Here is a 23696-nt window from a genome sequence, read left to right on the forward strand (position 1 = left end):
AGGTCCCTTATCACCACGAAATCGCCAGGCCTCAGATTGTGTAGTGGTCTGTCAGCTGCCTTCCCCAATGCGGCCTTTACCTGCACACAAACATTGGACAACACATGAGACATTTCTTTACAGTAATTCAACATGTCATCCTCACACACATCTGTTGAGGGCAGCTGCTGTTTACCCCCATTCACACCTACACACGGTGGTCTGCCAAAGAGAATTTCAAACGGGCTCAAATTCATTTTTGATCTTTTTCTCATTCTCATGTACATTAGGACAATGGGTAAAGCTTGAACCCATAGAAGCCCTGTGTCTTCACAACATTTTGCCAATTTGTTTTTTTCACAATACCATTTTCTCTCTCAACAGCTCCACCTGAAGCTGAATGGTAACTGCAATGTGTTCTCAAATCAATTTCCAAATATTGGCCCACTTGTTTGATTGCTTCATTAACAAAATGGGTACCATTATCTGAGCTTATTTTTTGTGGTATTCCCCATCTCGGCACGATTTCAGTCAGTAACGCTTTTGCTACCGCAGCCGAATCTTGTTTTGAGGTTGGAAAAACTTCAACCCACTTTGACCACATGTCAACCATCACCAAACAGTACCTTTTCCCATTGCATGGGGACAATTCAATGAAATCCATTATCAAATATTCAAAAGGCCCCGTTGGAGGTTGATGAGATGATTGTGGAACTTTTATCGCTCTGGCCACATTATGTGTGTTGCAAATTACACATCGTCTACAGAAATTGTCCGCAAATGTAGTCAACCCCTTTGTGAACCACAGTTCATTCATTTGCGCATCCATTGCTGTTTTTGACTCATGATCTTTACCGTGAAGTAATTTCGCCTAATGTTGGAAAAAAAATTTTGGTAAACACGCCTTGCCCTCAGCATACTTCCACACATTATCTTTCATCACACAGCCAGACTGTCTCCACTTGTTTTTCTCCAGCCCCGTCGCGAAGGTCTGCATATCCTGCAAAGAAGAACACATGTCATTGTCATTATCAACAGATAGCAGAGAACATTCAGAGTTGTCCTCGTCTCGGGACGCCGTGACTTTTGCTGCTGCGTCTGCTCTGGAGTTACCTACAGAAACAGAATCTTTGTTGTTAGTGTGCGCTACGCATTTACAAATGGCCAGTTTGTCAGGTAGTAAAATCGCATCCAGCAGTGCTGCCACTAAAGGAGCATGGAGTATTAGTCGACCATCAGACTTTAGAAATTTTCTGTGTTTCCACAGAGCCCCAAAATCATGAGCTACCCCAAATGCATACCTAGAGTCAGTGTAAATGGTAGCTTCTTTTTCTGCCATCAAATTACATGCCTCTGTCAACGCCACGAGCTCTGCGGCCTGTGCCGAATAGTGCCCTGGTAATTTACCAGAAGCCATCACATCAAATTCAGTTGTTACAGCGTAACCAACCTTATTCTGGCGTGTTTGTGGATCTTTGAACGCTGAACCATCCACAAAGAGGACATTGTCACAATTTTCAAGTGGTTCATCAGAGAGGTCAGGTCGTGGTGTACACACCTGTTCAAGTGCTGTTAAACAACAATGATGCCCTTCCCCATCCTCCTCAGTAGGAAGAAGAGTAGCTGCATTCAAACCAGTATATCGTTTAACAGTCACATTTGGCATATCTAACAAGATAGTGTGATATCTCAGCCAGCGAGCAGTTGACAGATGCGATGTTTTTTGCTCTTGAAGTATCATGGACAGAGAATGTGGCACCATCAATATCAGATCAGAATAACCAACAAAATCTCTTGAAACCATAACAGCTTTTTCCGCAGCCGCCACTGCTCTTAAGCAACGTGGCAGGCCTGCTGCTACAGGCTCAAGTTTGCTCGAAAAGTAGGCCACAGGTCGCAATCTACCTCCATGATCCTGTAGGAGCAATGACATCATGAACCCATTTCTCTCATCTACCATCTGAACAAATGGTTTTGTTGGTACAGGTAAACCCAATGCAGGGGCTTCAGCCATTTGTAATTTCATGTTTACAAATGCCTGCTCTGCCTCTGTCGTCCACTCTAGTTTGTCAGTGGATTTCATCCCCTTCTCTAATGTAAGGGCTCTCAGGGGTTGTTCCAAAATTGCATAATTTTGAATAAATGTGCGACAATATGAGCACATTCCCAAAAAAGACAACATTTGTTTTTTCGTCAGCGGTTTTGGTACATTTTTTATACCACTCACCCTTTTTTCAGACAGAGATTTACTGTGTGGTGCAATGACATGCCCCAAAAATGTTACCTTTTGTTTAACAAACTGCAATTTTGTCAAACTGACTTTGTGGCCCTCCTTAGCCAGGTGTTTAAGGAGAGTCACAGTGTCTTTCACACATGTCTCCTCATCCTCAGCACATATCAACAAGTCATCAACATACTGTAGCAAAGCAGTTCCAGCTGTCAGGGTCAAAGGTTCCAAACTTCTTAACAACGCTTCATTGTACAAAGTTGGAGATGCTGTAAAACCCTGACACAGACGTATAAAGGTGTAGCCTTTACTATTGAAATTGAATGCAAACCAAAATTGGCTGTCTTTGTCCACTGGCACACTGAAAAATGCATTTGCCAGATCAACCACTGAATAGAATTGTGATTTTTCAGGAATTTGTGACAAAATCGTGTACGGATTTGGAACTAATGGAGCCCTTTGTTTGACAGCTGCATTTACTGCTTGTAAATCCTGTACAAAACGCCATTCTGTAGGCATCCCATTATCCCTTATCTTTTTGACAGGAAAAATAGGGGTGCGAACCTCAGAATTGTTGCATGGTACAATAACGCCCTGTTCCAGTAAAGCCTCAAACACTGGGGTAATACCCTCAATGGCTTCCCTTTTCAAAGGATATTGTTGTTGACATGGTCTGTAATCAGATTTTGCAGTGATTGTAACTGGCTCACAACCTTTAATCAAACCAACATCATACTTGCTTTTAGCCCACAGTTCGCTGGGTATTTCTGCTAGAGCTGGGTGTATGTCTGCAGCGTTATAGTCAACCATGCAAGAATTCTTCACGCACACCTTGTCAATAGCAGTCACAGTTTTTGAAACAGCTGTTTTTGTTTCACTGTCTACTCTAAATGCTTCTGCGCTTTTGCTAAATTCCATCCCTCTTTCTCTACTCTCCCAGTCATCAGCTTCAACACACTGCTTCACAAACGGCCCTAAATCAGCCCAAGATTGTTGTTTACCCTTGCAAACTGATATGTGAGGCACAGCCTGTGCTGACAAGAGATAGAATGAAAGCTGCTTTTCTGACAGAGACACTGAAACTGCGCAAAAACTGCCATTCCAGTACATTTTCTCCAATTTCAAAGTTTCCTGTTCATCTTTCTCAAACCAAGCTTTTTCAAAATCATCATCCCTATCAATTACGACCTGTGACGTACAATGCAGTTCACCAGGAGACATCATATCACTGTCAAAAGGTTTAACACGTTCTTTAGCCAATTTGCAAATTGAATTAGCCCATTCATTGTCTTCAATGAGCCATTCATAGGCCCACTTCGGCTCTTGTGATTCAATTTGTAAACAACAAAATTCCTCCCCTTCAATCACTCTCACACTAGAGGAATCTGCCGTTAAAATCAAGTTTAGTTTACACAAAATGTCCCTTCCGAGGATGGGAACGGGGCATTTTGGTGAACAAACAAATGCATGTCTGAAAATTTTACCCCCCTCTGTCTCACAGGTCAGCGGAGCTGTACATCGCTCGATCACTGTATGACCAGATGCAGACAGAGACTCATGAAATTTGTTTTTCAAAGCTATTTCACACTGTAGGTCACATGGTCGTATGCAAGATCTGCTAGCTCCACTATCAGCTAGAAACTCAACCAAAGTGGTCTCACTCAACATAAAATATTTTGGCATATTAAAAATGCTTCATTACCAAAAAAAAAACAATGCCATTTCATCAGAAAAATGATCAACATCACTGTGATCAAAATTACAGTGGGAAATGCAAGCTTTTTCTTCATTGCAGAGAGCCAGTATATCAGTGTATGTGAATATGTGTGTATAAAAATGTGTCTGCATTTAAACATGTTAGTAAAAAATGTTCACTTCCCTTTACTGTAGCTGTTGGCTGCTTGCCCAGACCCTCTCCATTCTGCTCTTCCCTTTCCGCACATCAGCTCCGTTGTTGGTTTGCGCCTTTCGGGTCAATCCTTGACCAAAAGTCCATCTCGGTGGCAAGCGCAGACATTTGGTAGAGTTTCTCGTCACGTACCCCACAGGCTCTGTAGATTTCATTGCCATCCGTCACATTCCAGTTTCTCCATCTTCTGGTATCTTTCTCACCCTTGACACCTTTGTCGCCTTTGAACTTGTGATATCTTTGGTTGTCAGGTCTTGGTTGGATCTTTGGTTGGCTGCTTGTACCAGAGCCATGTGCAGCTCGTTTTCTGCTTTCTTCTTGTCTTGCTCTTGCTTCACTCAGCTTGTCTTCAACATGTTGAGCACACAGCAGAATGTCCGTTAAATGTCCATTTTTCCAGTTCAAACAGATGTCCTCCACTCGCTTGAGGTGGGAATTTCGTTGGTGCGGTCGGAGGTCTTCTGGGACAGTAGCAGTTGAGGTCTGGGTCAGTTCTCAGGGCTCGCAGCTCAGCCACGGGATAGTGATGGTACGGCGGTACATGTATGGAAACAGATGTATAGAAAAGATTAGTAATGCTAATTAATCTTTCATTCACTCTTTCACATTTTTCACTTGCTTTTTCCTTCACTTTATCTCCTTCATTCTTTTCCCTACATGACACTTCTTCATTCTCTTCCCTACATGCCAGCTGCCTCTGCAGCATTTTCCTCTTTGCCTCTTATCTGCCTCCCTGAGCCAACAATCAACAGCGTCTCCACACAACACACACACATTCCTTACACAAAAACAACCTGCTTTTCCTTCTGCCTTCTCAATCAACTCTTTTAATTTGTTTAACCTAGTAACACTCAACATTCCCTTTCCCTCAGAAACTTGTGATACTTTATTAGTTTTCCTATATCTTGCATGCTTTTTTTCTTTTTCCATATAATTTTTTCCCATATTCCAAAACACCGGTCTATCATATCTTCGTACTTTGTTTTGAGACGTCCCCATGCTGGCAAAAACTTCCCCTGGACTTTGTCGGTACCTATTAATCTGTCAGACGTCTCCAACAGATTTCGATTTTTCACCTAAAATCGACAAGTTAAGCTTTTCAGCTCTATTTCTCGTGGCACACAATTTCACTTTCCTTTTAGAAGTGAATCGCCCGGCCCCTGATTTCAACCTCCTTCTGGAAGTAAATCACACAGCCTGGATTTCAGCTTCTTTTTGGAAGTAAATTGTACAGCCCCCTGATTTCAACCCCCTCCCGGGAGTAAATCGCAGTTAGCTAGCCGAACGTATTAAAAAGGTCTTGATCTTAGACAGGCGCCAGATCTCACTTGTTTAAGGTCTTGATCTCAGCTAAACGCCAGATCTCACTTGTTTAAGGTCTTGATCTCAGCTAAACGCCAGATCTCACTTGTATAAGGTCTTGATTTCAGCTAAACGCCAGGGGCCTGTTTCAGTAAGGAGGTTCAAACAACTCAGAGTTTAAACTTGAACTCTGAGTTGATTTACCAAGAGATTAAAAACTCAGAGTTTTCGGTTTCAGAACAGCTGATCTGAGTTGGGTCAATCAACTTCGAGTAGACCAACTCAGAGTTAAGTGCGTGCACCGTGACTTTAAAAAGGCATTATCAATGGAGCGCAGACATTACGAGTGACTATGGCAATATCTTATAAAAGAGATCACCATTTCTTTCTCCAGCTGAACTTGATGTTCTCATGCAAAGTTATAGCAAATATGAGTGTGTATATATTTGAAAAGAAGCAACCATCAGTGAAGAAGAGACAGTTAGCGTGGGAAAACAGCTGCTCAAGTTAATGCCTAATTTAACTTTTTAAGTATTTAAATATTTAAGTATAATAAAATAAGTAATGTAATTTGTGACGTTTATATTTTTTTTCTAAACTTTTTTATACATTTATTAGTTTTAAATGATTTAACAGTGCACTTGTGTGTCTGCCTTTTTTATTGATCAAGTGATAGAGGTTAATATAACATTTAGAAGGTAAGCAGTACTAAAAATAATTTTTAGAAAGAATAATAATCCCATTAATCTAGTTACAGTGCATGTCGAAGGTGAATTTAATTTAATTATTTATTAAAAAAGGATAAGCCATTCTAGTACAGTTCTTCTGTGTGTGACTAAAATGTAGGCAATAGCTATGTTTCCATCCAAATATATTACATAAGTTTATGTGCAAAACTGGAATATTGCATAAAAGATGCGAATAAAATTCCATCCAACGAGTCAAAGAGAAAAAAATTGTCACTTCCTGATTAAACTGGCACCAAATATCAACAGTAAAAACAGAATTTACTGTGGTAGAAGAAGCTGCGTCGTTTATTTAGCCTAATTAATGTACTTGCGCCTCGATGTCAGAAGACAATGCTGAAACACAATGAACACGTGGGGGCGTCTGAAGCCATGAGACGCGGAGACTCTTGACACGCACCAGACGTTCGGAGGTAATTAATAATATACACTAATACTGAAACAGTTAAGGCATTTTAGAATGACTAAAACAATATTTGAGACGTGTTACAGTGTGCCCAGCCTGCTGGTTTGTCCATTTACACACATTTTCATTATCATATGATCATGATCTTTTTTTAATGTACATACTGTAATTTGTTCAGTAAAAGTTTTTCCATCTAAGTTTATGCACACATTTTCTATCGAATAAAAGTTTATCCTACTCAGTTATGCGTGTTTTTTATGCATATTTTAAAAAGTTATGTGCATCATGACGTTTCTATCAATCGTTTTTATGCACGTATCCAAAATGAGCATTAAAATAGGTGTGTGGAGACGTAAGGCTAAGGCGAGAAATACCGCTTCATCATTAAAAAAGGGGAGGAGACAGACAGAAACTCTGAGTTTAGAGAATAAAACCTGCTTCTGACCAGGTTAGAAGTTACCACAGTAACTTACTCTGAGTTAAAGTTACCTCTCTTTCAGAAACAGGCTTGACTTACCCTGCTTTCTAGAGTTTAACAAACCTGCCATTTTGAAACGGAAAACCCAGAGTTTCTCTCATTTCAGGGTTAAAATACTCTGAGTTTTCAGTTAACCTCCTTTCTGAAACAGGCCCCAGGACTTGACAGAGTAACTCAAAAATTAAAAATTCATGAAAATACAATGTCCACCACAGAGGACACAAGTCAATAGGCAGGGTCTGAGGAGGAAATTGTTATTATTCTGAACTGTGTACTTAAAAGCTACATTATTAGCTACAAACTCTAGTGTGACCATAGCTTGAAGCTGCAGTCACACTAGAGTTTCTGTGTGCAAAGTTCTGTCATATGGCACTGTGAAATGGAGAGGGACTAAACAAGATTATTAGACATTAAAAAAAGCGAGCGATTGCTCAATGTTTTAAATTTCTGTCCAGAGATGTCATGTTTTGATTCTCGATTGGTCTCACGCAGTCAAGTGATGCATTTTCGCAGGTCAGAATTCACCAAGCTTGAACTTTGCACCGCAGCAACCTGCGAAACGCATGACCCTGCGTTTCCGGTCTCATATCTGCAAGAATATTTGATAATAACAGAGGTTTATATTTTGATTGAGAAAATTTCATTAGACCTCACCATCATGGAAATCAGAGGCTGCTGTAGTTGGGCTCTTGATCCTTTAAACTTCTATCTTAATGTTTCTCTGGCTGTTATAACTTTGTCTCTAAAATCATCAGTCATAGCAAGAAAGGCAATGAGAAACTTTACTGTGTGTACTTAATCATTACAGATACAATTTCTAGTGTATTATAAATTAAGCCATAGAAAATATGGTTTTATTTGATATGATTTGGGATCTATTACAGCTTCCCATGGAGATTTAACATGCACTTATCAAGGAATTAATAAGAAATTTAAATTTAATTCAGTTTCTCATCAATTCCAAGTCATGAAAATAATAAAAGCAACATTTACAGCTGCAGCGTGCACTAAATATTTTCTTACTTTTCTTATTTCTGTTTTTGTCTAACCACAGTTTATCTCATGCATTGATGTGTGTATTGAGCATGCAAGATCACCAGCTTGACCACAAACAGTTTTAGGACATTCAGTCTGTTGCATGCCTGAATAAAAACACTTGTGGTTTGTGTTCTCGCCTAGCTTTTCACAGCAACTGCAACATCACTGCACCAGGAGCGTCAGTAAAGACCAAGAAGAAGAAGAAGAAACACAGCACTGAGCCTGAAAGCTGATGTACTGTAGGCTGCAAGCAGAATCCTTTATGACCCAGAGATAATTTAATATAAAAAATGTATATCAATATAATAAATGAATCATATTATTAATCATATTATTCATTTTATAAATAATTTTTAACTACATTCGAAAAATAGAAACCTGTTTAACTTTAATATGTTTACTTTAATTAACTTTGATATATTTTTACTACTGTAAACTGGTGTAAAAAATCAGGCCGCTTCAATGCAGACTTTGCACCCTTAACAGAAGTTCAGAAGCTCAGAAATCACATCAAATCATCAAACGTAATGACAAACGAGAGATGTTTTTCTGAATAAAATACAATCTTTTTTTGTTTTAATATAAATGAACAAGGCTAGATCGGTTAGGAAAATTCTAGCAAATGTACAAGCTAATTGTCATTACAGACCTTGTGATAGTAATTTAGCTTATTGAAAGCTGTATATTAGTGATGAAAACAGCTATTTAGATTCGTACAAACAGAAATAATGTATTTATAAACTTGCACCTTTCTGCTGTGGACGCCATCTTGTGGTCAGACGCGGGAACTCATTCGGCAGGTGAACTTTTGTGCTTTCTAGCCCTTGAGTGAACACAAAGTCCCTTAAAAAGCCTTCACATACATCCAAAATAACGAAAACATTAATAAAACTTGATAATATTAAATCTGAAAACAAGAGCAAATGAAAAGTACATAAATATGACTGAACCATGTAGCCTACCAGATGATGATACAAACGGCCATGTGATCTGAAATCGTGCGTAGACCATAGACTGTAAAATATAGGCATAGACATAGAAATTGTGAACGATTTAATTTACTTTCTATTATTTACAATAATAAACTTTTTTTAACTTATATTCCTAATATCTACGTGAGCAGTTAGCACTGTACGTGTAATTAAACAGCATGCACTTACATTGCTTGGGCCACTAATAGAAAATATATGAGTTAATTTTATTATTTTAATTTAATTAATTCCTAAATAGCTGTACATTTTACAAAGTCAAACCTTGTCAAACCAATCTTGCTTATTTAGCATTATTATTACAGTTTCGTGAATTATAAATTAATTGATTTAAACTTCATTATTATTATTATTATTTTAACTATGTTTATTATTATTATTAATTATTTATTATTTATATGTTGAGATGAGATGAATCGTTTACTCACGTGATTCAGATTGGCGATTCAAATTGTGGTTGCTATAGCAACGCGTGTTATGATTTGACTCCATATATAAACACCGAGACTCGCCGCTATCTGTTGATTGAGGAGAGGCGAATTTCTGAAACATTTGCTGAGGATTACTGTGCTGATACTGCGATTCTTCAAGGAGACCAGAGAATTTCTGACAGAAGACTTTTATTTTACAAGGAGATCGACGCTCAGAGCTGAAATTATTCCTTTTGACACGTTTTGTTGCTCTTTTGTTGTGTTTATTTTGATTTTGATCTTGTTTTTATTGACATTTTTATTGATATTTGATCTTTGTTCTTGTTTTCAGGTTTGCTGGAGTTTGGAGGAGTTTGTCAGATGGGTGAAAACCGCAGTGAGTGTTTTAGTTTTTATTTGTTTATGATCAATCATGATATGATGTTGTGTAATGTTTGGGGAAATGTGATGTAAATAAACTGGTACAAATGAACCCATTTCAACACAACTGTTCCCCGATATAAGTGATCAGATGTCTTTTATTCTCTGTAGATGCAGCTACTAAAGTTAATTGTTGATTAATTCTTATAATCTTATAATAAACGTGATATGTTGTTGTTGTTGTCGTTGTCTCAGGCCGCTCCAGATCCAGGAGTTCTGCTTTCATCCAGGCAGCTGTTCAGGACGTCAGGACACATGATGGTGATGGTGAAACCCAGACCGTGAGCCAAAAACTTGATGGATTTCTCGCACCTCTGCCTTCCCTGTTGGCCAAATCTGTGTCCACAGATCAGGGTAACAGGAAGAGGAAGCGGCAGAGCGGCAGCCAGCAAACACCAGAAGATGAACGTCCGTCCACCTCATCTAGAAGAGCTCTCAAACGCTCTCGCAGAGGTCAGAATGGCTTATTGAAGAAGTGATGATGATGTTTCAGTAATGCTCTTTTACAGTTTTCTCTACTGCTGCATGTTTTCTTTGAACACACATTTCTACTGCTCCTCTGTGTTGCAGACGCGTATGCAAAGGGCCCACTGCTGGGAGACGGTGGATTTGGCTCTGTGTTTGCTGGGATGCGCAGGTCTGATGGACTGCCAGTAAGTCGTTTTCTCCGCTCTTCATTCAAACAGCCTTTAGAAATCCTGATCTCAGTAAATGTGATGTGTGAGGATCAGGCAGGTGTGATTTATTATGCTTTATCTGTCTACAGGTCGCCATCAAGTATGTGTCTAAAGAGCGGACACAGAGGAGACTGAGAGTTGTGAGTTCAGTGTGAACCTGTTGTTGTGTTTGATGTTTCATTGGGTTCTGAATCCAATCGTTTGTCCTGCAGGAAGGTCAGGGTCGGCTGCCGCTGGAGGTGGCACTGATGACCCGCGTCAATTCAGCTCCTGCCTGCCCCAACGTCCTGCAGCTGCTAGACTGGTTTGACCGTCCCAGACGCTACATCCTGATCCTGGAGCGTCCGGATCCCTGCCAAGACCTCCAGAGCTTCTGTGAGGAGAACGGCTGTCTGGATGAGGGTCTGGCCAAGAAAGTGCTGGTGCAGCTGATCGCGGCTCTGAAACACTGCGAGAGCCGCGGAGTCCTGCACCGGGACGTCAAGCCAGAGAACCTGCTGATCTCCACAGAGTCCCAGGACATCAAGCTGCTGGACTTCGGCTGTGGAGATCTGCTCAAGCGCTCGGCCTACAAATACTTCGCAGGTGGGTTTGTGTTGCAGAAGGAAACACTCTGTGGATGTTTGTGAGCTTTTGATGATCCACCAAAGGGAATTTGTGTGTGCTGGAGTGTTTTGAACGGGTGTTTGTGTCTCCTTGTGTCTCTCAGGAACGATTCAATACGCTCCACCTGAGTGGTTCTGCAGACAGCGCTACCATGCGGGTCCAGCTACGGTGTGGTCAGTAGGAGTGACCCTCTTCAACATCCTGTGCAACCGTTTCCCCTTCGGAGGCTCACTGAGGGTCACGTCCAGGAGCAAACTGACCTTCCCCATAACTCTGTCAACAGGTAAGAGACTCACTGAGAGATCAGCAGAAGTGTGTTGCTCTGTGTTTCTGAACACGGTGTTGTGTGTATCAGAGTGCCGTCAGCTGATTGGCTGGTGTCTCAGTCCAGCGGCGGCTGATCGGCCCAGTTTGGACGATATTGAGCGCCATCCCTGGTTACAGTGAACAGGTGGCCAGTGACTTGACACTTATCTGAGTGACGCACTCATGGCTTTGATTGTGTTGTTAGGGTCAGTCTGGATTAATGATCTTAATGATTTGTGTAGGGTGAGCAGGAGTCACACAGGAAGTGCAGAGAACTGCTTCCTGATCACCTGCAGAATGAGGAGTGGGCATTAACTAATGGCCGACTCACCCAGGGCCGGGGCCCCTTTACCTGCACTAAGCCACCGCTTCAGATGACTTTAATGTTAATAGGGATTTTAATAATAAACGTATTATTTAGACAAATAATCCAGGTGTAGTGTCTTCCTAGAGTGACTGGAGAGAGCTCAAATAAAGGGAGAGTTCACACAGAAATCCAGATTTACTCACTGTTTACTCAAACTCAAGCGGTTTCAAATCTTTAAGAGTTTCTTGTTTTCTGTTTTGCACAAAATAAAATGTTTTGAAGAAGCTGAAAACCTGTAACCGTTGACTTTCATAGTAGCAAAAACAAACAAGTCAATGGGTACAGCTTTTCAGCTTTCTTCAAAATATCTTCTTTTGTATTGAACAGAATAAAGAAACTCAAACAGGTTTGGAGCAAGTGAAAGGGAGTTAATGATACAGAATTGTTATTTTGGGGTGAACTATCCATTTAAGTCCTCTTAATGGAGGTTTTCATAATGGTTTTAAAATGAAGATTGCAGCTCTACTGACTGAGGCTAAAGGTGTGATGAAATATTGTTTAGGTTGTTATTCCATTAAATGATCTTATAGATCTATAATATATAAGTTTTGGTGGAGTTGTTGTGCTAATTTGCCCACAGTAGCAGTAAAACCTCTGAAATGGTGTACACATCTGATGATCTAAGACCTAGTTTTTTGTTTTTTTTTTAATATTAGGAATGTTCAGAGCTCTGTTAGATGTACATTTGCATTCTACATTTCTGTTGTTGTAGCAGGGAGATGTTTGTTTTGTGGCATGAAAAGAGTTTAAGAACTTCAGTTTTAGCTGGGAGTACTACTGCATGTGCACTCATGTGATTGGCTTAAATTATATTAAACTGAGAGACCCAGAAACAACACTGAGTCCTTTCTGAGACTGCAAGTCAAATATTCTGAAAAAACATTTAACCTTTCTTAAATGTATTTACATTTTTAATCATTAAAAACTTACAATATTAGAATCAATGAAAATAGGATGCAGATGCCAGAGCATTGTCATTAACACTCTTTTGAATCATATTTCTACTAAAGAACAATGACTTTAGTTTACTCTACTTTACGTTCTGCTGGTTCTGACATTAGAATAAATACTGAAGTCTGAACTCTGAGCTCTTTCATTCCTCTGCCTTTGTTGCTGTGTGGAAGGCATGTCTAATGAAGCATAACACACTTCATCACCAGCCTGAAACAGAATATATTTAATTAAAATAATAAACAAATAAATAAACAAATAAATATATTACATTATATTGATGTAATTTATGTTGCTGCTAAACTATTGCGAATAATATATATTAAAATTATTCTCAAAATGTGCTCATACCTCAACATGTCTGTTCTCAGCCCCAGAACCTACAGAAACTTAACAAAAGATAAGAATAATTTACATTTTATAATTTGAGATATACATTTTTTACGAATAGCTGATGACCTGTAGTTTTCTTCTGACAGAGGCAGTAGACGCAGATGGAGAAGAGGAGAACACACACCGAACACACACTGAACAGCAGATTCCAGCAGAAAACACACTCTGATGCAGGTGATGTGGAGGTGCTGTTAAACCGTTCAGCACAAGGAGACTCTTGCTCTAAAATGAACAACAGGCCATTATTAAAGTGAATATATATTTAGTTATTATATTCATTTTATTTTATCTTTACTGATTACACACAATAATGAAAAATATGAGTTTAACACGGATGAATTTGCTAAAAGTGGTTGGAAAATCAGAAGTTAAAGATTCTAATATTAAATACACTATAAATCATCGTTTTACAAAATATAATGAATTTGCTGTTAATTTAATTTAAAGTATTATTAGAAACTAAGATACACTTTAAAAACTAATTATAAACACTTATTTTACTAATATACTTTATTAAATATACATTATTTCTGTATTTGAAGTCGGACTATGGCTGCAGGATTGTGTTGCTTAATTATTTGCAGGACTTTGCATTAATTATCGATAAAATTCATTCAAATAATATTAAAATAATAAAACTTTAGGTAAACATGTAAACTTATCATTAAAGCACAGCTATATTATGAAGAGATAAACTATAATTGACACTAATATTAGCTGTAATCCATAATCCTCAAAATGAACTGAAATAAACACTTGAAATAAATTATTCTGAGTGTAATGAATGATTAAATAATTCCCCAGCACGGTTTAATTGAGAAAATATCTTTTGCAACACATTTTTAAACATAATATGTTAAATAAATAATCTCTAATAACTCATGACACAATATTTTAATAGTTATTTTACAAGACACTAGTATTCAGCCTAAAGTGCAGTTTAAAGGCTTAACTGGGTTAATTAGGTTAACTAAAGTTAGTTTAATTTAGGCAAATCATAGGACAACAGTGTTTGGTTCTGTAGCCAAAAAAAAAAAAAAAATCTTACAAGGCTTATAATAATGTGCTTAATTTTTTGTTTGTTTTTATCAAAAACTGTTTTCACTTCAGCCAAACTGAAAAATAAACTTCACTGATCTGATAAGATCTCTTAGATCATTGTCACAAAGCACAGATTTTCCATTAGGCTTTCTTTAGTCTTGTGTATTGATTAATGTGCGCGAGGGCAACTATTGGTTTAATGAGGGAGTTTTCTGAGAGATGAAGAGCTGTAAAGTGAGTGTTCAATTACAAAAAGAAATGATTATACAAACTCAGTGTTTCCTTTTATTAACATTGACAAAACCGTATTACTTTAAAAGAAATATGATTATCAAAGCATGTCTTAGAGCGAATAAGCCCAACAGGTTTTTTATGTAATCGCCTTTTATCTTAATTTATATATAAAATAAATGTTTAATTAGTAATCACTACTGATGGGTTAGATTTTCAATATTCAATATTGTTCAGTAATTATTCAGCAGTAATTAAACATCTCTGTAGCATTTCCTCCTGCAGATGTGGTTCAGTCAGTTCAGCACTGCAGGGAGCTGTCCATTGTGCTGAATTTACTCCACACTAAACTCTCTTCTCACATTAAATTCATTATAAGTGTCTGATCAGTGAACAGGATACTGTCATTTCTCAACAACTAAAGAAGGTCTAATGTAGAAATTAAAAGATAATAGGAAATACAAACAGATGGATTTGCTTTATGAAAGGAAATTTTGTTGAATGATTATTACAATTTGGTTTAAATGTTGAATGTTGCACTCGTACATGTTGCATTGCTCTGCTCTTCTTTAAATAAATCAAACCTCAGTTGTGTGCTGTTTACACTGTCTCTGATTCATGGCACGTATTTTAATAAATCAGACTTTTGCATCTTCAGTTTCTCATCAATTCCAAGTCATGGAAATAATAAAAGCAACATTTACAGCTGCAGCGTGCACTAAATATTTTCTTACTTTTCTTATTTCTGTTTTTGTCTAACCACAGTTTATCTCATGCATTGATGTGTGTATTGAGCATGCAAGATCACCAGCTTGACCACAAACAGTTTTAGGACATTCAGTCTGTTGCATGCCTGAATAAAAACACTTGTGGTTTGTGTTCTCGCCTAGCTTTTCACAGCAACTGCAACATCACTGCACCAGGAGCGTCAGTAAAGACCAAGAAGAAGAAGAAGAAACACAGCACTGAGCCTGAAAGCTGATGTACTGTAGGCTGCAAGCAGAATCCTTTATGACCCAGAGATAATTTAATATAAAAAATGTATATCAATATAATAAATGAATCATATTATTAATCATATTATTCATTTTATAAATAATTTTTAACTACATTCAAAAAATAAAAACCTGTTTACCTTTAATATGTTTACTTTAATTAACTTTGATATATTTTTACTACTGTAAACTGGTGTAAAAAATCAGGCCGCTTCAATGCAGACTTTGCACCCTTAACAGAAGTTCAGAAGCTCAAATCACATCAAATCATCAAACGTAATGACAAACGAGAGATGTTTTTCTGAATTTAATAAAATCTTTTTTTGTTTTAATATAAATGAACAAGGCTAGATAGGTTAGGAAAATTCTAGCAAACGTATAAGCTAATTGTCATTACAGACCTTGTGACAGTAATTTAGCTTATTGAAAGCTGTATATTAGTGATGAAAACAGCTATTTAGATTCATACAAACAGAAATAATGTATTTATAAACTTGCACCTTTCTGCTGTGGACGCCATCTTGTGGTCAGACGCGGGAACTCATTCGGCAGGTGAACTTTTGTGCTTTCTAGCCCTTGAGTGAACACAAAGTCCCTTAAAAAGCCTTCACATACATCCAAAATAACGAAAACATTAATAAAACTTAATAATATTAAATCTGAAAACAAGAGCAAATGAAAAGTACATAAATATGACTGAACCATGTAGCCTACCAGATGATGATACAAACGGCCATGTGATCTGAAATCGTGCGTAGACCATAGACTGTAAAATATAGGCATAGACATAGAAATTGTGAACGATTTAATTTACTTTCTATTATTTACAATAATAAACTTTTTTTAAAACTTATATTCCTAATATCTACGTGAGCAGTTAGCACTGTACGTGTAATTAACCAGCATGCACTTACATTGCTTGGGCCACTAATAGAAAATATATGAGTTAATTTTATTATTTTAATTTAATTAATTCCTAAATAGCTGTACATTTTACAAAGTCAAACCTTGTCAAACCAATCTTGCTCATTTAGCATTATTATTACAGTTTCGTGAATTATAAATTAATTGATTTAAACTTCATTATTATTATTATTATTATTATTACTATTATTATTATAATAACTATGTTATTTATTATTATTAATTATTAATTATTTATATGTTGAGATGAGATGAATCGTTTACTCACGTGATTCAGATTGGCGATTCAAATTGTGGTTGCTATAGCAACGCGTGTTATGATTTGACTCCATATATAAACACCTAGACTCGCCGCTATCTGTTGATTGAGGAGAGGCGAATTTCTGAGACATTTGCTGAGGATTACTGTGCTGATACTGCGATTCTTCAAGGAGACCAGAGAAATTCTGACAGAAGACTTTTATTTTACAAGGAGATCGACGCTCAGAGCTGAAATTATTCCTTTTGACACGTTTTGTTGCTCTTTTGTTGTGTTTATTTTGATTTTGATCTTGTTTTTATTGACATTTTTATTGATATTTGATCTTTGTTCTTGTTTTCAGGTTTGCTGGAGTTTGGAGGAGTTTGTCAGATGGGTGAAAACCGCAGTGAGTGTTTTAGTTTTTATTTGTTTATGATCAATCATGACATGATGTTGTGTAATGTTTGGGGAAATGTGATGTAAATAAACTGGTACAAATGAACCCATTTCAACACAACTGTTCCCCGATATAAGTGATCAGATGTCTTTTATTCTCTGTAGATGCAGCTACTAAAGTTAATTGTTGATTAATTCTTATAATCTTATAATAAACGTGATATGTTGTTGTTGTTGTTGTCGTTGTCTCAGGCCGCTCCAGATCCAGGAGTTCTGCTTTCATCCAGGCAGCTGTTCAGGACGTCAGGACACATGATGGTGATGGTGAAACCCAGACCGTGAGCCAAGAGCTTGATGGATTTCTCGCACCTCTGCCTTCCCTGTTGGCCAAATCTGTGTCCACAGATCAGGGTAACAGGAAGAGGAAGCGGCAGAGCGGCAGCCAGCAAACACCAGAAGATGAACGTCCGTCCACCTCATCTAGAAGAGCTCTCAAACGCTCTCGCAGAGGTCAGAATGGCTTTTTGAAGAAGTGATGATGATGTTTCAGTAATGCTCTTTTACAGTTTTCTCTACTGCTGCATGTTTTCTTTGAACACACATTTCTACTGCTCCTCTGTGTTGCAGACGCGTATGCAAAGGGCCCACTGCTGGGAGACGGTGGATTTGGCTCTGTGTTTGCTGGGATGCGCAGGTCTGATGGACTGCCAGTAAGTCGTTTTCTCCGCTCTTCATTCAAACAGCCTTTAGAAATCCTGATCTCAGTAAATGTGATGTGTGAGGATCAGGCAGGTGTGATTTATTATGCTTTATCTGTCTACAGGTCGCCATCAAGTATGTGTCTAAAGAGCGGACACAGAGGAGACTGAGAGTTGTGAGTTCAGTGTGAACCTGTTGTTGTGTTTGATGTTTCATTGGGTTCTGAATCCAATCGTTTGTCCTGCAGGAAGGTCAGGGTCGGCTGCCGCTGGAGGTGGCACTGATGACCCGCGTCAATTCAGCTCCTGCCTGCCCCAACGTCCTGCAGCTGCTAGACTGGTTTGACCGTCCCAGACGCTACATCCTGATCCTGGAGCGTCCGGATCCCTGCCAAGACCTCCAGAGCTTCTGTGAGGAGAACGACTGTCTGGATGAGGGTCTGGCCAAGAAAGTGCTGGTGCAGCTGATCGCGGCTCTGAAACACTGCGAGAGCCGCGGAGTCCTGCACCGGGACGTCAAGCCAGAGAACCTGCTGATCTCCACAGAGTCCCAGGACATCAAGCTGCTGGACTTCGGCTGTGGAGATCTGCTCAAGCGCTCGGCCTACAAATACTTCGCAGGTGGGTTTGTGTTGCAGAAGGAAACACTCTGTGGATGTTTGTGAGCTTTTGATGATCCACCAAAGGGAATTTGTGCGTGCTGGAGTGTTTTGAACGGGTGTTTGTGTCTCCTTGTGTCTCTCAGGAACGATTCAATACGCTCCACCTGAGTGGTTCTGCAGACAGCGCTACCATGCGGGTCCAGCTACGGTGTGGTCAGTAGGAGTGACCCTCTTCAACATCCTGTGCAACCGTTTCCCCTTCGGAGGCTCACTGAGGGTCACGTCCAGGAGCAAACTGACCTTCCCCATAACTCTGTCAACAGGTAAGAGACTCACTGAGAGATCAGCAGAAGTGTGTTGCTCTGTGTTTCTGAACACGGTGTTGTGTGTATCAGAGTGCCGTCAGCTGATTGGCTGGTGTCTCAGTCCAGCGGCGGCTGATCGGCCCAGTTTGGACGATATTGAGCGCCATCCCTGGTTACAGTGAACAGGTGGCCAGTGACTTGACACTTATCTGAGTGACGCACTCATGGCTTTGATTGTGTTGTTAGGGTCAGTCTGGATTAATGATCTTAATGATTTGTGTAGGGTGAGCAGGAGTCACACAGGAAGTGCAGAGAACTGCTTCCTGATCACCTGCAGAATGAGGAGTGGGCATTAACTAATGGCCGACTCACCCAGGGCCGGGGCCCCTTTACCTGCACTAAGCCACCGCTTCAGATGACTTTAATGTTAATAGGGATTTTAATAATAAACGTATTATTTAGACAAATAATCCAGGTGTAGTGTCTTCCTAGAGTGACTGGAGAGAGCTCAAATAAAGGGAGAGTTCACACAGAAATCCAGATTTACTCACTGTTTACTCAAACTCAAGCGGTTTCAAATCTTTAAGAGTTTCTTGTTTTCTGTTTTGCACAAAATAAAATGTTTTGAAGAAGCTGAAAACCTGTAACCGTTGACTTTCATAGTAGCAAAAACAAACAAGTCAATGGGTACAGCTTTTCAGCTTTCTTCAAAATATCTTCTTTTGTATTGAACAGAATAAAGAAACTCAAACAGGTTTGGAGCAAGTGAAAGGGAGTTAATGATACAGAATTGTTATTTTGGGGTGAACTATCCATTTAAGTCCTCTTAATGGAGGTTTTCATAATGGTTTTAAAATGAAGATTGCAGCTCTACTGACTGAGGCTAAAGGTGTGATGAAATATTGTTTAGGTTGTTATTCCATTAAATGATCTTATAGATCTATAATATATAAGTTTTGGTGGAGTTGTTGTGCTAATTTGCCCACAGTAGCAGTAAAACCTCTGAAATGGTGTACACATCTGATGATCTAAGACCTAGTTTTTTTTTTTTTTTTTAATATTAGGAATGTTCAGAGCTCTGTTAGATGTACATTTGCATTCTACATTTCTGTTGTTGTAGCAGGGAGATGTTTGTTTTGTGGCATGAAAAGAGTTTAAGAACTTCAGTTTTAGCTGGGAGTACTACTGCATGTGCACTCATGTGATTGGCTTAAATTATATTAAACTGAGAGACCCAGAAACAACACTGAGTCCTTTCTGAGACTGCAAGTCAAATATTCTGAAAAAACATTTAACCTTTCTTAAATGTATTTACATTTTTAATCATTAAAAACTTACAATATTAGAATCAATGAAAATAGGATGCAGATGCCAGAGCATTGTCATTAACACTCTTTTGAATCATATTTCTACTAAAGAACAATGACTTTAGTTTACTCTACTTTACGTTCTGCTGGTTCTGACATTAGAATAAATACTGAAGTCTGAACTCTGAGCTCTTTCATTCCTCTGCCTTTGTTGCTGTGTGGAAGGCATGTCTAATGAAGCATAACACACTTCATCACCAGCCTGAAACAGAATATATTTAATTAAAATAATAAACAAATAAATAAACAAATAAATATATTACATTATATTGATGTAATTTATGTTGCTGCTAAACTATTGCGAATAATATATATTAAAATTATTCTCAAAATGTGCTCATACCTCAACATGTCTGTTCTCAGCCCCAGAACCTACAGAAACTTAACAAAAGATAAGAATAATTTACATTTTATAATTTGAGATATACATTTTTTACGAATAGCTGATGACCTGTAGTTTTCTTCTGACAGAGGCAGTAGACGCAGATGGAGAAGAGGAGAACACACACCGAACACACACTGAACAGCAGATTCCAGCAGAAAACACACTCTGATGCAGGTGATGTGGAGGTGCTGTTAAACCGTTCAGCACAAGGAGACTCTTGCTCTAAAATGAACAACAGGCCATTATTAAAGTGAATGTATATTTAGTTATTATATTCATTTTATTTTATCTTTACTGATTACACACAATAATGAAAAATATGAGTTTAACACGGATGAATTTGCTAAAAGTGGTTGGAAAATCAGAAGTTAAAGATTCTAATATTAAATACACTATAAATCATCGTTTTACAAAATATAATGAATTTGCTGTTAATTTAATTTAAAGTATTATTAGAAACTAAGATACACTTTAAAAACTAATTATAAACACTTATTTTACTAATATACTTTATTAAATATACATTATTTCTGTATTTGAAGTCGGACTATGGCTGCAGGATTGTGTTGCTTAATTATTTGCAGGACTTTGCATTAATTATCGATAAAATTCATTCAAATAATATTAAAATAATAAAACTTTAGGTAAACATGTAAACTTATCATTAAAGCACAGCTATATTATGAAGAGATAAACTATAATTGACACTAATATTAGCTGTAATCCATAATCATCAAAATGAACTGAAATAAACACTTGAAATAAATTATTCTGAGTGTAATGAATGATTAAATAATTCCCCAGCACGGTTTAATTGAGAAAATATCTTTTGCAACACATTTTTAAACATAATATGTTAAATAAATAATCTCTAATAACTCATGACACAATATTTTAATAGTTATTTTACAAGACACTAGTATTCAGCCTAAAGTGCAGTTTAAAGGCTTAACTGGGTTAATTAGGTTAACTAAAGTTAGTTTAATTTAGGCAAATCATAGGACAACAGTGTTTGGTTCTGTAGCCAAAAAAAAAAAAAAAAAAAAAATCTTACAAGGCTTATAATAATGTGCTTAATTTTTTGTTTGTTTTTATCAAAAACTGTTTTCACTTCAGCCAAACTGAAAAATAAACTTCACTGATCTGATAAGATCTCTTAGATCATTGTCACAAAGCACAGATTTTCCATTAGGCTTTCTTTAGTCTTGTGTATTGATTAATGTGCGCGAGGGCAACTATTGGTTTAATGAGGGAGTTTTCTGAGAGATGAAGAGCTGTAAAGTGAGTGTTCAATTACAAAAAGAAATGATTATACAAACTCAGTGTTTCCTTTTATTAACATTGACAAAACCGTATTACTTTAAAAGAAATATGATTATCAAAGCATGTCTTAGAGCGAATAAGCCCAACAGGATTTTTATGTAATCGCCTTTTTTCTTAATTTATATATAAAATAAATGTTTAATTAGTAATCACTACTGATGGGTTAGATTTTCAATATTCAATATTGTTCAGTAATTATTCAGCAGTAATTAAACATCTCTGTAGCATTTCCTCCTGCAGACGTGGTTCAGTCAGTTCAGCACTGCAGGGAGCTGTCCATTGTGCTGAATTTACTCCACACTAAACTCTCTTCTCACATTAAATTCATTATAAGTGTCTGATCAGTGAACAGGATACTGTCATTTCTCAACAACTAAAGAAGGTCTAATGTAGAAATTAAAAGATAATAGGAAATACAAACAGATGGATTTGCTTTATGAAAGGAAATTTTGTTGAATGATTATTACAATTTGGTTTAAATGTTGAATGTTGCACTCGTACATGTTGCATTGCTCTGCTCTTCTTTAAATAAATCAAACCTCAGTTGTGTGCTGTTTACACTGTCTCTGATTCATGGCACGTATTTTAATAAATCAGACTTTTGCATCTTCAGTTTCTCATCAATTCCAAGTCATGGAAATAATAAAAGCAACATTTACAGCTGCAGCGTGCACTAAATATTTTCTTACTTTTCTTATTTCTGTTTTTGTCTAACCACAGTTTATCTCATGCATTGATGTGTGTATTGAGCATGCAAGATCACCAGCTTGACCACAAACAGTTTTAGGACATTCAGTCTGTTGCATGCCTGAATAAAAACACTTGTGGTTTGTGTTCTCGCCTAGCTTTTCACAGCAACTGCAACATCACTGCACCAGGAGCGTCAGTAAAGACCAAGAAGAAGAAGAAGAAACACAGCACTGAGCCTGAAAGCTGATGTACTGTAGGCTGCAAGCAGAATCCTTTATGACCCAGAGATAATTTAATATAAAAAATGTATATCAATATAATAAATGAATCATATTATTAATCATATTATTCATTTTATAAATAATTTTTAACTACATTCAAAAAATAAAAACCTGTTTACCTTTAATATGTTTACTTTAATTAACTTTGATATATTTTTACTACTGTAAACTGGTGTAAAAAATCAGGCCGCTTCAATGCAGACTTTGCACCCTTAACAGAAGTTCAGAAGCTCAAATCACATCAAATCATCAAACGTAATGACAAACGAGAGATGTTTTTCTGAATTTAATAAAATCTTTTTTTGTTTTAATATAAATGAACAAGGCTAGATAGGTTAGGAAAATTCTAGCAAACGTATAAGCTAATTGTCATTACAGACCTTGTGACAGTAATTTAGCTTATTGAAAGCTGTATATTAGTGATGAAAACAGCTATTTAGATTCATACAAACAGAAATAATGTATTTATAAACTTGCACCTTTCTGCTGTGGACGCCATCTTGTGGTCAGACGCGGGAACTCATTCGGCAGGTGAACTTTTGTGCTTTCTAGCCCTTGAGTGAACACAAAGTCCCTTAAAAAGCCTTCACATACATCCAAAATAACGAAAACATTAATAAAACTTAATAATATTAAATCTGAAAACAAGAGCAAATGAAAAGTACATAAATATGACTGAACCATGTAGCCTACCAGATGATGATACAAACGGCCATGTGATCTGAAATCGTGCGTAGACCATAGACTGTAAAATATAGGCATAGACATAGAAATTGTGAACGATTTAATTTACTTTCTATTATTTACAATAATAAACTTTTTTTAAAACTTATATTCCTAATATCTACGTGAGCAGTTAGCACTGTACGTGTAATTAACCAGCATGCACTTACATTGCTTGGGCCACTAATAGAAAATATATGAGTTAATTTTATTATTTTAATTTAATTAATTCCTAAATAGCTGTACATTTTACAAAGTCAAACCTTGTC

General features: G+C 37.4%; 2 protein-coding genes and 1 long non-coding RNA gene across 6 annotated transcripts in view; 2 read left to right on the forward strand and 1 right to left on the reverse strand.

Moving 5' to 3' along the window:
• Positions 1-9492: 9492 nt before the first annotated feature.
• On the forward strand, positions 9493-12536 carry pimr58 (Pim proto-oncogene, serine/threonine kinase, related 58). The gene is made up of 8 exons (XM_073951343.1): positions 9493-9881; positions 10121-10378; positions 10496-10578; positions 10692-10742; positions 10815-11187; positions 11312-11491; positions 11564-11659; positions 11757-12536. The coding sequence occupies exons 1-7, from the start codon at positions 9866-9868 to the stop codon at positions 11653-11655; spliced, it is 1053 nt and encodes a 350-aa protein (XP_073807444.1). The 5' UTR covers positions 9493-9865; the 3' UTR covers positions 11656-11659; positions 11757-12536.
• The window catches only part of LOC103911105 (uncharacterized), a 150726-nt gene continuing 139559 nt past the window's right edge, over positions 12530-23696 (reverse strand). Inside the window, exons 3-10 of one of the 2 annotated variants that reach the window (XR_012406242.1) lie at positions 23398-23449; positions 23184-23258; positions 20454-20632; positions 16207-16258; positions 15993-16067; positions 13292-13447; positions 13184-13212; positions 12530-13042 (exon numbers count right to left, since the gene is read on the reverse strand). This is a non-coding gene — a long non-coding RNA (uncharacterized lncRNA). Of the gene's footprint in view, positions 13043-13183; positions 13213-13291; positions 13448-15992; positions 16098-16206; positions 16259-20100; positions 20228-20368; positions 20407-20453; positions 20633-23183; positions 23259-23397; positions 23450-23696 lie in introns of those variants that run through there. The other variant, XR_012406249.1, reaches the window with a different exon arrangement.
• On the forward strand, positions 13312-19126 carry LOC141385577 (serine/threonine-protein kinase pim-3-like). 3 transcript variants are annotated; one of them, XM_073951319.1, is made up of 10 exons: positions 13312-13399; positions 15388-15538; positions 17019-17063; positions 17306-17563; positions 17681-17763; positions 17877-17927; positions 18000-18372; positions 18497-18676; positions 18749-18844; positions 18942-19126. In XM_073951319.1, exons 3-9 carry the CDS (start codon positions 17048-17050, stop codon positions 18838-18840), a joined length of 1053 nt encoding a protein of 350 aa, XP_073807420.1. In that variant the 5' UTR covers positions 13312-13399; positions 15388-15538; positions 17019-17047; the 3' UTR covers positions 18841-18844; positions 18942-19126. The 3 variants fall into 3 exon arrangements, with proteins under 3 accessions (XP_073807420.1, XP_073807419.1, XP_073807421.1); XM_073951318.1 differs by having other exon boundaries at positions 15388-15485; XM_073951320.1 differs by lacking the exon at positions 13312-13399 and having other exon boundaries at positions 15388-15480.

The sequence above is a fragment of the Danio rerio genome, chromosome 5 (genome assembly GCF_049306965.1).
Source record: "Danio rerio strain Tuebingen ecotype United States chromosome 5, GRCz12tu, whole genome shotgun sequence".
Lineage (NCBI taxonomy): Eukaryota > Metazoa > Chordata > Actinopteri > Cypriniformes > Danionidae > Danio > Danio rerio.